General features: G+C 43.8%; 1 protein-coding gene across 3 annotated transcripts in view; it reads right to left on the bottom strand.

Annotated features, from left to right (window-relative positions):
* ENOX2 (ecto-NOX disulfide-thiol exchanger 2) overlaps positions 1 to 13925 on the bottom strand; it is a 363942-nt gene that overhangs the window by 94880 nt on the left and 255137 nt on the right. For all 3 annotated transcript variants that reach the window (XM_030209544.1, XM_030209543.1, XM_030209545.1), the window contains one exon: positions 1529 to 1636. In XM_030209544.1, the coding sequence (XP_030065404.1) occupies positions 1529 to 1636 (108 nt within the window). The remainder of the gene's footprint in view (positions 1 to 1528; positions 1637 to 13925) is intronic.

Below are 13925 nucleotides of genomic sequence, written 5' to 3'. Positions count from 1 at the left end.
CTTATTGAATGTTATCGTGATGTTAGTATATGCTGTAAATTGCATTGAGAAACATACCGTATTTGTGAGGGAAAGGGGCAGTGATCAAGAAATAAAATAAATGACTTACACATTGCAACCAAACCTCTCACACTCACAGAAGACTGTTCAAAAAGGGCTATTTACTTTAAAAGCAGATGAGTAAGGAGGAGATACACTAAAGGATTACAGATATACTCTTTGTACCGCCAAATGCAACAAACCAAACAAGTAAATATTCTTTTAGCCACAGGAGAAATAGATTTTATTCATTTCAGAGGAAGAGATTCAAAGAGATGAAATTATGAAAACCTGTTGGCAAGGGACAATCAAGGCTGGAACACTAAATTCTAAAATAAAACTGTACCGTTCTTACAAAGAAAAATGTTTATTTTTGGGTGGGACAATTTAGGCAGTCTCTGGGGGAAAGCTTTGAAGACTTAAAATGACCACTGCATTTGAGGTCAGAATGCATTTTCTCTTTTGCAGAACAGGCCACAGATGTGCTATGTTTGTTCTTTTTTTTTTTTTTTTACTTTTGCCTGCCACTGAATTAACATGTAGTTTCTCAAAGCAGAAGTATGCATATGGCCAATATCTTTGTGAGAAGCATAAAACAGTTTTACCATGTTTTTTTGCCACTATCACAAGAAGGGCCAGTTTTGTCTTGTGAGTGCCCATAAACCCAGAAAAGCACCCTCCCCAGGAATCACCACAACGAAAGGAGAATTTCCCCTCTGCTACTGACTTCTCTTTTCTTAAGGTACAGGCCACCAACATTTAGGCACCAAAAAGAGCACAAAACGGTGGGCACTAAGTGCTATTCTGTAACAGTATCTAGGAATCCAGATGCTGTTGTTGAATAAATTGTAAATTTGCATTTATGTGCCAACATTTAGGCAATTACACATGATCTACGGCAGGTGTAAATGTGGGCACAAAAAAGCTGCATTTTAGCATGTAGCATATGCTATAAGTGCATAAGCATGGGACCTGCCCATGCCCCACCTGTATATACCTCCCCCTGCAGTTGCACTATAGAATTTAGGCACCAACTTTATCGAATACTAGCTTACCATAGTTATAGGGATAAGTTCAAATTTAAGACCATTAGTACCCGTTATGGCCAATTTAATTGCTTGAATTCTATAACAAACACACAATTAAGTGCACAGTGTGTGTAAATGTGTGTGCAATATTATAGAATTAAGGAGTTTAAGGCACAAGAACAGGCCAGCAATGATTCTACAGTATTCCAGCAAGCTAGTCATGTTAAAGCTGAACAGTGTTTAACTGAGAGGGACTCCCACAGAAGAGGAGGCGATGAAAGCTAGGCAAGATCACACGCTGAGGCTTCCACTACTGCTGCTTTGCTAAAAACATTCATGTAACATGAGGCAACTGATGAAATAAGAAAACGTCAGAATGAACTACAGGTACTTCCTGTCTGAAACTAAGGCTGTTCCACAAACATGGGATTGCGAATGAATTCAAACTGCCTACTTTTTACCTGGTTATTCAGGGAGTCCAATAGTTTTTCAGATTGCAATTTCTCTTCTCTCAGTTTTGCTAGTTCTGCCTCTTTTTTCTTACATTCAGTATGTAATTTCAGAAGATGCTGAACAAATAAAAAGTAAATCATAAGTCATAAAATACTGGCAAAATACTGCTCTCTCACCCCAATCTTACAGTGCTCACAGGCTGCACCTCTAGCCTGATATATGATACTTTCATTATCCAGAACCAGAGATTAGAAAACACTTAAGACAAAAGTAGGCATATAATTATTTCTTTCAAAACTATTACACATAACACATACTGAAAGAACAGCAAGATCAACACAGTAAGCTTTTCTTAAGATTCATTTTTATAAAAAGAAATGATCTCCTTTGCTTGGTTGATATGATTCATTCAGATTTATTTTTATCTGATATCCAGGGCACAATATTAAGGGCATCAAAGCAGATCACAATAAATGAAATTAATAATCAGGAAAGCTTCAATAAAACAGCCAAATCAGGGTGGGTTTACATAGAAAAATGATGGCTCATAAAGACCACATGGCCTATCCAATCTGCCCATTCATGCTATCTACTATCTCTTTCTCTCCCTTAGAGATCCTACGTACTTATCCCAAGTTTTCTTATAGTCAGATATAGTCTTCGTCTCCACCACCTCTGCTGAGAGGCTGTTCCACGAATTCACCAGCCTTTCTGTGAAGAAGTATTTCCTCAGATTACTCCTAAGTCTATCCCATTTCACCTTCATTCTATGCCCCCTCATTCCAGAGCTTCCTTTCAATTTTGCATTCTGTGCCCTTTTGCTAAGGAGGTATTTAAATATCCTTAATCGTGTCATCCTCCTCCTGCGTTTCTTCCAAAATATATTGAGATCTTTATGTCTATCCCTATACTCTTTACAATGAAGACCACTGCCCATTTTAATAGCCACCTTCTGAAGGACGTCTTTTTGAAGGCACGGTCCCTACAAATGTACACAGTACTCTACATGAGGTCTCACCAGATACTTATACAGAGGCATTATCATCGCCTTTTTCATGCTGGCCATTCCACTCCCTAGCACCCCAAGCATACTTCTAGCTTTAACCATCACCTTTTCTACCTGTTTGGCCACCTTAGGATTCCTATATACGATCATACCCAAGTCCTGCTCCTCTTTCACACATAGAAACACTTCATCCCCTACACTGTACCACTCTCTTGGGTTTTTGCAGCCCAAATGCATAAACCTGCAGTTTTTAGTATTAAATCTTAGCTGCCAAATTCTGGACCATTTTTCAAGCTTCTGTAAGTTCCTCCTCATGCTATCTACACCATCAGGGATGTCTACCCTATTAAAGATTTTGGTATGATCCACAACGAGGTAAACCTTACCAGACAGCCCTTTGGCAATATTGCTTACAAAAGTGTTAAAAAACCAACCTAAGAACCAAACCTTGTGACACACCACTGGTTACATCCTTTTCTTCAGAGTGATTTCCATTTACCACTAACTTCTGCCACCTTCCACTCAAATTATCACTTTAGGGCCCATACCACGGGCACTCAGTTCATATACAAGTTGTCTATGAGGAAGTATGTCAAAGGCTTTGCTAAAATCTAAGTACACCACATTTAATGCTCTCCCTTGATCCAAATCTCAAAGAAATTAATCCAATTTGTCTGACAAGACCTACCTTTAGTGAAACCATACTGTCTTGGGTCTTGCAAGCTATTGGAATCCAGAAACCTCACTAACTCTTTGTTTTTTTTTTTTAAATTTATTATTTATTCATATTATTAAATTTATTACAAGCAAAAATCTTGTGCAGGAAAGTATCCGTTTAACAGTAACATACTCAAACGTAATAAAAAGAAAAGAAAAGGTGAAAGAAAAAAAAGGAAATTCCTCACATTTTCAATAAAGGAGCAATACTCAAGTCCATAAATTCGGATCCAAGATTTCGGAAAACAAAGGGAGAAAAACATTACAAAGGAAAAAGAAATCACTGGATAAGCAAATTCTACTAAGCAGAGTTATTTTTTTATATTTAGCGCTTTTCCACTTTTACTGAGGCTATAAGTGCCGACACATGAGCAGGTTCTGTAAATACATATTTTTTGTCCCTAAACTTTATTATGCACTTGCAGGGGTATCTTAAAAAAAAGGTACCCCCCAAGTGCAGAATTTCAGGCTTAAGGAGCAGAAATTGTTTCCTCCGTCTTCTTGTCTCCTTAGAGACATCCGGAAATAATAGTACCTTAAAACCTAAAAAAGGTTTATCCTTGTTACGAAAAAACAGACGAAAAATCCAACTCTTATCTGGTAACAATGCGACTGTTGCCACTAATGTGGCTGCAGTCGCTAGGTCAATGTCCGAAGTCTCCAACAAAAGTGAAACATCTAATGGAGCTTCAGGTTGATTTAAGTCTTTCCCAGGGATATAATAAGCCATAGTCATTGGTGGTAAATTTTGTTCAGGAATTAATAATATTTCGCGCATATAGCGCTTCAACATTTCCAAGGGAGCAACATTTTGAAATTTAGGAAAATTGACGAATCTAAGGTTACAGTTTTTAGTATAATTGTCAAAGATTTCCATTTTAACCCTTAGGCTCGTCAAATCTTTAATCATAGTAGGTTGTACTGTTTCAAATTTCATAATTCTTTGATCCATTTTAACAACTTTATCATTCAAGTCTTTTATCAGCTCTTCTTTCTTTTGTGAGTCTTTTTCCAAGGTTTTTAATTTAGGTAATACCTCATTAGACTGTTTTAGGAATAACTGCCCAAGGTTAGAGACTAAATCCCACAAAGCTTCTAATGTAACCTCCTGGAGTTTAACCAGGAATTCTGTAGGAATTTCAGACCTTACAGTTTGCTCAGATGTGGCACTCTGTTCCTCAGAGCTTCTCTCCTCAATCCGCGGCGTTTCCATGGGCAAACTGCCCTCCAGTCCGGCCCCTGATGTGATATCAGCTTCCATTCGGCGTTCTTCTGGGCCCCTACCCTCTTCCGGGGTGGACCCTGTCGATTCCTCGAGGAACGAACTGGCGCCGAGCGGTTGAGGAGGAGGGGTGCGCTCGGCGGGGCTCAGGGTAACATCGAGGCCAGGGAGCGCCAAAATCTCCAATTCGCCGGCGTCTCCCACTGGCGGCATTCCGCCTTCGTGAATAACTCCCTGGGGTCTCAAATAACGATCCAAAGGACCAGGTAAGGAGGGAGTTAGCGGGGAAGCTCTGACCGCTAATCTCCCTCTCCGTTTAGGCATTTTTTTTAGTAGAGAGATCGAGACCCGCTACTGCTTAGTGAGTCGCGGCCATCTTGGATCCAGGCCGACACCAGATTCCTAACTCTTTGTTTTAGAAGCATTTCCATTAATACCACAGGAGGTCAGACTGACCAGCCTCCTCCTTACTTCTGCTTTTGTGGAGAGGGACCACAACTGCCACTACAGAAGCACTGAAAAGATCAGTCAGCAGAGCCACCAGAAATTCTCTGTTTCTTCAGTACCCTTAGATGTATGCCATTCAGCCCCACCACTTTATCCATCTTTAGTTTAGCTAGCTCATGCACACAGTCCTCTGAAAATCATTCAGGATCTACCACACATAAATTCCTATTTGCGCTTTTCTTCTGCGATCCTACTACCAACCTTTCATATGTGAACAGAGAACAGAAATTTATTAAGCAATATCTTCTTATCCTTATCAGCTTCTACTTTTTACTTCCCTTCACCTTTGGGTCCTACGATGCCACTTTTGCACTTCACTAACATATGTCTTGTCCCCACATTACCATCTCCATTTTCGTTTTCCTGACTAGTTTACCAGATTCATTTTGCTTTTCCAGATATTTTGTAGTTTATGAAGGCTAAAACTTTTCCTTACTCTTTTACCTACTACTGTTGAGAATCAAAGTGGCCTTCTTTTCTCTTACTTTATTTAATTTCCTCACAATTAAAAAAAAAAAACAATCTTATATTCCACACAATCCATAATGTATAAACAAATTCTATAACAGACAATAACAAATTTCAAAGTCTGATAACTTCCACTCTCACCAGTCATTCTTCCACCCTCTGACACTGCCTGTATAAAGAGAAAAGTTTTCAGTTCTCTTTTGAATTCATTCATATTCTCTGAGGACAAGCAGGCTGGACATCATCGGCCCAGGAGACTGGAAATCAAAACAAAAACTTAGAAAAGTTCCAGAAGCGGTGTGGCGCGCACGGGGACAACGCACCGCGCATGAGCGAGTGACTTCCTGCCCGCGTGCTTCCCTTAGTTTCTTTTTCACCGCACTACGAAGGGGTGGTGTTTCTTCGCTGCTCCTCGTCGGTTTTGCCCAGGAGATCGCTTTTTTCGCGTGTATCGTGCCCTTTTTTTTCCCCCCTTAATTTTTAGATTTTTCTCATTTTTTCCAAGTTTCTTTTTTTTCTCGTTGCAGCCGTCTTTAGCCTGCTCAGAAACATCTTTTTTCCATCTTTTTGTGCCTTTTTAAGTGGCACAATCGAGCCGTTTGATTTTGCGGACGCTATTTTCCCGCCCATGTCAACGAAGACTCCCAGCGTCTTCAAGCACCGTACTCGCTGTAACCGGACCATCTCGTCTACCGACCCTCACGCGTGGTGTCTCCAGTGCCTCGGGGTCGATCACCTTCCAGCTGCTTGCAAGCTGTGTAAATTAATGAAGAAAAGGACCCAGGTGGCTCAAGAGGCTCAGCGCGAGAGACTTTTTTCAGATCGGTCCAGTCCTTTCACGTCAGCATCGGCATCGAGGTCGGCGGCGTCGAAGTTGAGGGAAGCAGCACCAAGAGTCCAGGTAATGGCTGCCGAGAGACCACTTCGAGCTGGGAGCAGCGAGGCATCGAGTGGGTCTCCACCCGTCTCAAGGTCTTCTGCTATGCAGGCCCCTCCGGGACCGACCCGAGTCAGACCCAGCCCTGAGGCGTGAGGATTCCATGTCCTCCTCATTGGTACCGAGGAGTGTCGATGACGGGCGTCGAGCAAAGGCTAAGAAGCATCGCCATCAATCTCTTTCCAGACACGGTACCAAGAGCTCCGGGGAGCCGAGAGAGTTGGCACCCGAGAAGGGTCGGGGCCGGGAGGACCACTCACCCTCCATTCAGGAGGTGCTGATGCATCGGTCGTCCGGCAGCCTGGTACCGGCTCTCGAGCCCCCTCAGATTCTGGCATCGACTCCTGCACCGACCCCACAGTCTTTTTCGATGGCAAGTCTCAATGAGCATCTCCGGGCCATTCTTCCAGAAATTCTGGAAGGACTGCTCCGTCCATCTGCTTCGGTACCGGAGGTGCTTGCTCTTCCAGTTCCTACTGCTGAGACAGCGTCTGGCCCATCTCCTGTGAGGAGACCCCCAGAGCCGGTTGCCACCCTGGTCGACTCTCACTTGACGTCGGTGGAGGAAGCTTCGCCAGAGTCCAGGCAGGGGTCGACTTCTCAACATCCCCCGCGAGGACGTCGATCCTCAAAGTCAAGACAGGCTCGGGTTCGGGCTGCTCTTCGAGAGCTTCTGTCCGATACTGAAGAGAAGCGTTCATGGGGAGAAGAGGAAGACCCCAGGTATTTTTTGGAGTAAGACTCCTGTGGGCTTCCTTCTGATCCTACTCCACCTATTGAAGACAGACAGTCTCCACCTGATAGAGTCTTACTTTTTCATCTTTTGTACGGGAAATGTCTAAGGACATTCCATTTCCAATGGAGGTTGTGGATGAGCCCAGGGCTGAGATGCTCGAGGTCCTGGATTATCCTTCTTCACCTGCAGAGGTTGCAACGGCCCCCCTGCACAATACACTCAGGGAAGTGATGTTGTGGAATTGATCTTGCCCTCTCTCTAATTCAGTTGTCAACAAGAAGTCCGAGTCCCAGTACAGAGTCCACGGTGAGCCTGTGATGGTGAAGGCCCAACTTCCTCACGATTCTATGGTGGTGGACTCTGCTCTCAGAAGAACCAAGAGTACTAGAGACTATGCCTCGGCGCCCCCGGGCAGAGATTCTAGGACCTTGGATTCTTTTGGGAGGCGTACGTATCAGGCTGGAATGCTCGCCGCAAAGATCCAAACATACCAGCTGTACACGAGCATTCACTTGCGGAACTCGGTGAGGCAACTGTCCAGTTTAGTTGGTTGAAGATCTCCCTCCGAAGCTTGCTGAACCTTTTCACCAGGTGGTCAGGCAGCAGAAGGTGTGTCGCTAATTCCTGGCCAGGGGGGCTTTCGACTCTTTTGACGCTACATCCCGAGTAGCTGCTCAGGGTATCGTGATGCGCAGACTCTTATGGCTGTGTATCTCGGACCTGGATCAGAAGACCCAGCAGCGAATGGCAGATGTTCCTTGCCGGGGGGATAATCTTTTTGGAGAGAAGGTTGAGGATATGGTAGATACCCTCAAGAAGCATCATGATGCAAATGATTCTCTCTCCCGACGGACGCCTTCTGCTACTACCTCCTCCACTAGGAGGTTTTCTGGAGGAAGGAGGAGTGCTCCCTATTCCTATAATAGGCGTAGGTACACTCCTACCTTTTGACAGCCTGTGCAAGCTCGCTCCCAGCAGGCTCGCTCTTGTCAGTGGCGTGCGCCTAAGGCCCCTCTGGCTCCCCAGCAAAAGCAAGGGACGGGCTTTTGACTGGCTCCAGAGCAGCATAGCCAAGGTAAAAGTATCCGTGCCGGACGATCTACCTGTTGGGGGGAGGTTGATATTTTTTCACCAAAGGTGGCGTCTTATAACCTCAGACAGGTGGGTTCTTCAAATAGTCCGGTTAGGATACGCTCTCAATCTGGTATCCAATCCTCCAAATTGCCCACCGGGAGCTCAATCCTTCAGCTCCCAGCACAAGCAGGTACTTGCAGAGGAACTCTCCGCCCTTCTAAAGGCCAATGCGGTCAAACCCATACCACCAGGGGAAGAAGGGCTGTGATTCTATTCCAGGTACTTCCTTGTGCAAAAGAAAACAGAGGGGATGCATCCCATCCTAGACCTAAGGGCCCTGAACAAATTCCTAGTTCGAGAAAAGTTCAGGATAATTTCCCTGGGCACCCTTCTTCCCATGATTCAGGAAAACGATTGGCTATGCTCTCTAGACTTAAAGGACGCCTATACTCACATATCGGTGCTCCCAAGTCACAGGAAGTACCTCCGATTTCGACTGGGAACTCAGCACTTTCAGTACTGTGTACTACCCTTTGGTCTAGCATCTGCGCCCAGGGTCTTTACAAAGTGCTTGGCAGTCGTCGCAGCATCGCTACACAGACTGGGAGTGCATGTGTTCCCTTATCTTGACGATTGGCTGGAGAAGAACACCTCGGAGGCAGAAGTTCTACGATCCATGCAGATTACTATTCAACTGCTCGAGCTGCTGGGGTTTGTCATAAATTACCCCAAGTCCCACCTGATTCCAGTACAGAAGTTGGAATTCATAGGAGCTCTGTTGAACACACAGACGTCTCGAGCTTATCTTCCCCAGGCAAGGGCAGACAATCTTCTAGCCTTAGTGTCCTCAGCTCGAACATCTCAACAGATCGCAGCTTGGCACATGTTGAGGCTTCTGGGCCACATGGCCTCCACAGTTCATGCGACTCTCATGGCACGTCTACATATGAGATCAGCTCAATGGATGCTAGCTTCCCAGTGGTGTCAGGCTACAGGGGATCTAGAGGATGTCATCCATCTTTCCACCGATTTTTGCAATTCCCTACAGTGGTGGACCATTCGCTCCAATCTGACCTTGGGACGTGCATTCCAAATTCCTCAGCCACAAAAAGTGCTGACCACGGATGCATCCCTCCTGGGGTGGGCAGCTCATGTAGATGGGCTTTGTACTCAAGGAGTTTGGTCTTTTCCGGAAACAAATCTTCAGATCAACCTCCTGGAATTACGAGCAATCTGGAACGCTCTCAAGGCTTTTAGAGACCGGCTGTCCAATCACATTATCCTAATTCAGACAATCAGGTTGCGATGTATTACACCAACAAGCAGGGGGGCACCGGACCTCGCCCTCTGTGTCAGGAAGACGTCAGGATGTGGCTTTGGGCGCTTCAGCACACCATGTTTCTCCAAGCCACGTATCTGGCAGGCGTAAACAACAGTCTGGCCAACAGGTTGAGCAGGATAATGCAACCTCACGAGTAGTCACTGAACATGGACGTTGTCTAAAAGATCTTCCGAGCATGGGGCACCCCTTCGGTGGATCTTTTTGCCACTCAGATCAATCACAAGGTCCCTCAATTCTGTTCCGGGCTTCAGGCCCACGACAGACTAGCGTCAGATGCCTTTCTTCTACATTGGGGGCCAGGTCTTCTGTATGTGTATCCTCCCATACCTTTAGTAGGGAAGACTCTGCTGAAACTCAGGCAAAACCGCGGAACCACGATTCTGATAGCACCTTTTTGGCCACGTCAGATCTGGTTTCCTCTTCTTCTGGACTTGTCCTCTGAAGAACCGTGGAGATTGGACTGTTTTCCAACCCTCATCACTCAGAACGAGGGGTCGCTTTTACATCCCAACTTCCAGTCTCTGGCTCTCACGGCCTGGATGTTGAGAACCTAGAAGTTGCCTCTTTAGGCCTTTCAGAGGGTGTCTCCCGAGTCTTGCTTGCTTCCAGGAAAGATTCCACGAAAAAGAGTTATTCTTTTAAATGGAGGAGGTTTGCCGTCTGGTGTGACAGCAAGGCCCTACACCCTTTCCTTGTCCTACACGGACCCTGCTTGAATACCTTCTACACTTGTCAGAGTCTGGTCTGAAGACCAACTCCGTAAGGGCTCATCTTAGTGCAATTAGTGCTTATCATCAACGTGTAGAATGTCAGCCTATCTCTGGACAGCCTTTAGTTGTTCGCTTCATGAGAGGTTTGCTTTTCTCAAAGCCCCCTATCAAACCTCCACCAGTGTCATGGGATCTCAACGTCGTTCTCACCCAGCTGATGAAAGCTCCTTTTGAGCCACTGAATTCCTGCCATCTGAAGTTCTTGACCTGGAAGGTCATTTTCTTGGTGGCTGTTACTTCAGCTCGTAGAGTCAGTGAGCTCCAAGCTCTGGTAGTTCATGCTCCTTATATTAAATTTCATCATAACAGAGTAGCCCTCCACACTCATCCTAAGTTCTTGCCGAAGGTGGTGTCGGAGTTCCATCTGAACCAGCCAATTGTCTTGCCAACTTTTTTCCCCCATCCACACACCCGCCCTGGTGAGGACAAGTTGCACACCTTGGACTGTAAGAGAGCATTGGTCTTTTACATGGAGCGCACAAAGCCCTATCAACAGTCCACCCAGCTGTTTGTTTCTTTTGATCCCAACAGGATGGGAGTTGCCATTGGAAAACGCACCAACTCTAATTGGCTAGCAGATTGCATTTCTTTCACTTATGCCCATGCTGGGCTGACTTTGGAGGGCCATGTCACGGCTCATAATGTTAGAGCCATGGCTGTGTCAGTGGCCCACTTAAAGTCAGCCTTCATTGAAGAGATTTGCAAGGCTGCAACGTGGTCATCAGTCCACACATTCACATCTCACTACTGCCTTCAGCAGGATACCCAACGCGACAGTTGGTTTGGGCAGTTGGTGTTACAGAATCTGTTTGGGGTTTAGAATCCAACTCCACCCTCCTAGGCCCATTTTTGTTCTGTTCCAGGCTACACTCTCAGTTAGTTGTGTTTGTTTTCAGGTCAATCTCAGTTATGTCCTCGCCGTTGCGAGGCCCAATTGACCTATGTTCATTGTTTTGAGTGAGCCTGGGTGCTAGGGATACCCCATGCATGATGATGTCCAGCCTGCTTGTCCTCTGAGAAAATGAAGATACATACCTGTCCTTGGAGAATACCTGCTATAGGTATGTATCTTCATTTTCCTGATCCTTCTTAACTTCAAAGACAATTTATTCCAAAGCAATGAGCCTGAACTATAAAAACTGAATTCTTCCAATTTTACTACACAAAATGAGGGAATGTCCAATATGACTTCATCGGCCAATCTCAACAGTAGAACTTTAGAAACTTGTCCAATTATTATTTTAAAAACAATACAAATGATCTTATATTGGATTCTGTATTCGATGGGAAGTCAGTCAATCTTTTCAAGACCGAGATGTTATGTTCATACTGATTCCCACCAATCAGAAACATGGCAACTGCATTCTGGACTAGAACCTTCACTTTTGAATGAACTCTCTCCACACCTGACTTAATACTCAACCACACCATCCGGTGATCACTGAATGCCAAACGATCACCCACTACATCATCAGAAACACTCTCCCCATTTATAAGCACTAAGTCCTGTATGGCTCCATACTGCATGTGTTTCACTACTAACTGCTGGAACAGTTCTCCCTGTAGAGAATCCAAGATCACCCTAATTTTACAAAACCCTGTGATGGGGATATCACAATCAACATCTGTAATATTAAAATCACCTATTAGTAGTACTTTCTCTTTCACAGCTATATGTGATGCACTGAGCAAAAAGGTACCAATCATGGAGTTACAAACAAATATAAAGGCTAGAAAAACTGGAGGAGTAAATTTAGGCAATTTTTGTGTGCTATAGGGTTAGCATAAAGGGACTATGGAAAATTCTGATCTGTAAATTCCTATGGATTACAGAGATATATATGTTTTAAGTGTTTCCCAAAAATGTACTTTATTGATAAATGTTTCTCATTTTTAAAATATTTAATAATTCCTACCCGAGGCTGAAATTTTGCAGGATAATGCAGTTAATATCCCTCTATCTTGTGGTATAAATAAGTCACATACCCCACTTTTGGTACCTTTTCGCTCAGCAGGTCACATATTTTGAATGTCTTCCATTAAATCTCTGTCCATTTCCTCTGTCAAGGAGGACTTATATCATACCAATGTAAATACATTTTCCATTCCCTCTTTCCAGGTTAACCAACAGCACTTTTCTTAACCTGGAAGTCCTGTAATTCTGCCATTTTAATATTATCTTTAACAATGCCACTCCCCCTCACTTTCTTCCTACCCTGTATTTCCTGAACAGATTATAGCCTGGTATAACTGTATACCAGGCTCTGTGAACCACATCTCTAACTGCAACTAAACCCAAATCAGTCTCTAGATCCAGAACCTTATTTCCCATACTACAGGCATTAGTATACACTGCTTTGCAGATGTTGCCCATTTTCCCCATTTGTGTAGAGCTATTTAATACTTCACTTACCTGAGCACTTATACTGGGGCTTTGGTCACCCAGTCCCAGCTTCTATTTTAAAGTCATCTTCAGTAGGTTAGCCAGTCTCCTGCTGAAGACACGTTTTCCATTCTTCGATACATGGACAGCTGCTTAGCATCCCTTGGTCCAGGAAGCCAAAATGCTCCTGATGACACCATCTGCACAGCCATGCACTTATCTTCAGGATGTGAACTTCTCTACCTTGGCTTTTACCTTCGACAGGGAGGACCTGATGAGAAGCACCACCTGTGCTTCACCTTCTCTCCCAGAGCCAAAGTCACTTTTGATATATTCAGAGGGGTACCTAGCAGAATAATTTGTGCCAACATGGATGAGCATCATCGGATAATAGTCAGGTTTGATGAGTCTTGGCATGCTTTCCTTAATACCTCAAATCTTGGCACCTGGCAGACAGCATACCTCCCGGGATATCCTATCTGGTTGGCAGATGGACGGCTCTGTACCCCTTAGAAGGGAATCAACCACCACTACCTTTCACTTCCTTGTGGCCACTGATCTGTGCATGATCTTTTAACAGCCCTCTTTAACAAAGCTTTATAAAATTATCTCCCTCCACCATGTCCATATGTTGAAGCTTAACTCAAAAAAAAAAAAACCAAAGTCCTAAAGTGTAGAAACCCTGGTACTGTCACACCTAAGCAGCTTATGTTATCTCACAAAAGGATTCTTCCAGTTGAAGATAAATCTAAATTGATACTGTTAAATTTTTCTTTTTACTCAGGTTAAAAATTGTTATTGTAAACTAGATGTTTGCCAACTAGTTCTATTAAAATGTTTGAAAGAACTAGTTGTACCAGTCTTTGTTCAAGTACTTAATAAGAGTTTTGATTCTGGGTGTATGCCTGTTGAACTTAAGAAAGCAGTAGTCAGACCATTAGTGAAGGAAGAAGAGAATCAATAGACAATTTCAGACCTACTTCCTCACTACTTTTTTTTTAGCTAAGGTCATGGAAAGAGTAGTATATGTTGGACTTCTAGATTTTTTTGGAGACAAATAATACGTTAGACGTTTATTTTAATTATAAGACAAAAACCTTACTCTTGTCTTTATTTGATGTAATTCACCTGGATTTAATGAGGGTGACATATTTCAGCAGCTTTTGATACCATAAATCATACAATTTTAATAAATAGGATACATTTAATTGGTATTTCAAATAAGGTGTTAAGTTGGTTTACT

The sequence above is a fragment of the Microcaecilia unicolor genome, chromosome 7 (assembly GCF_901765095.1).
Source record: "Microcaecilia unicolor chromosome 7, aMicUni1.1, whole genome shotgun sequence".
Taxonomy (NCBI): Eukaryota; Metazoa; Chordata; class Amphibia; order Gymnophiona; family Siphonopidae; genus Microcaecilia; species Microcaecilia unicolor.
The sequence above is the reverse complement of the archived record's forward strand: the minus strand, read 5'-3'. Positions and strand labels throughout refer to the sequence as shown.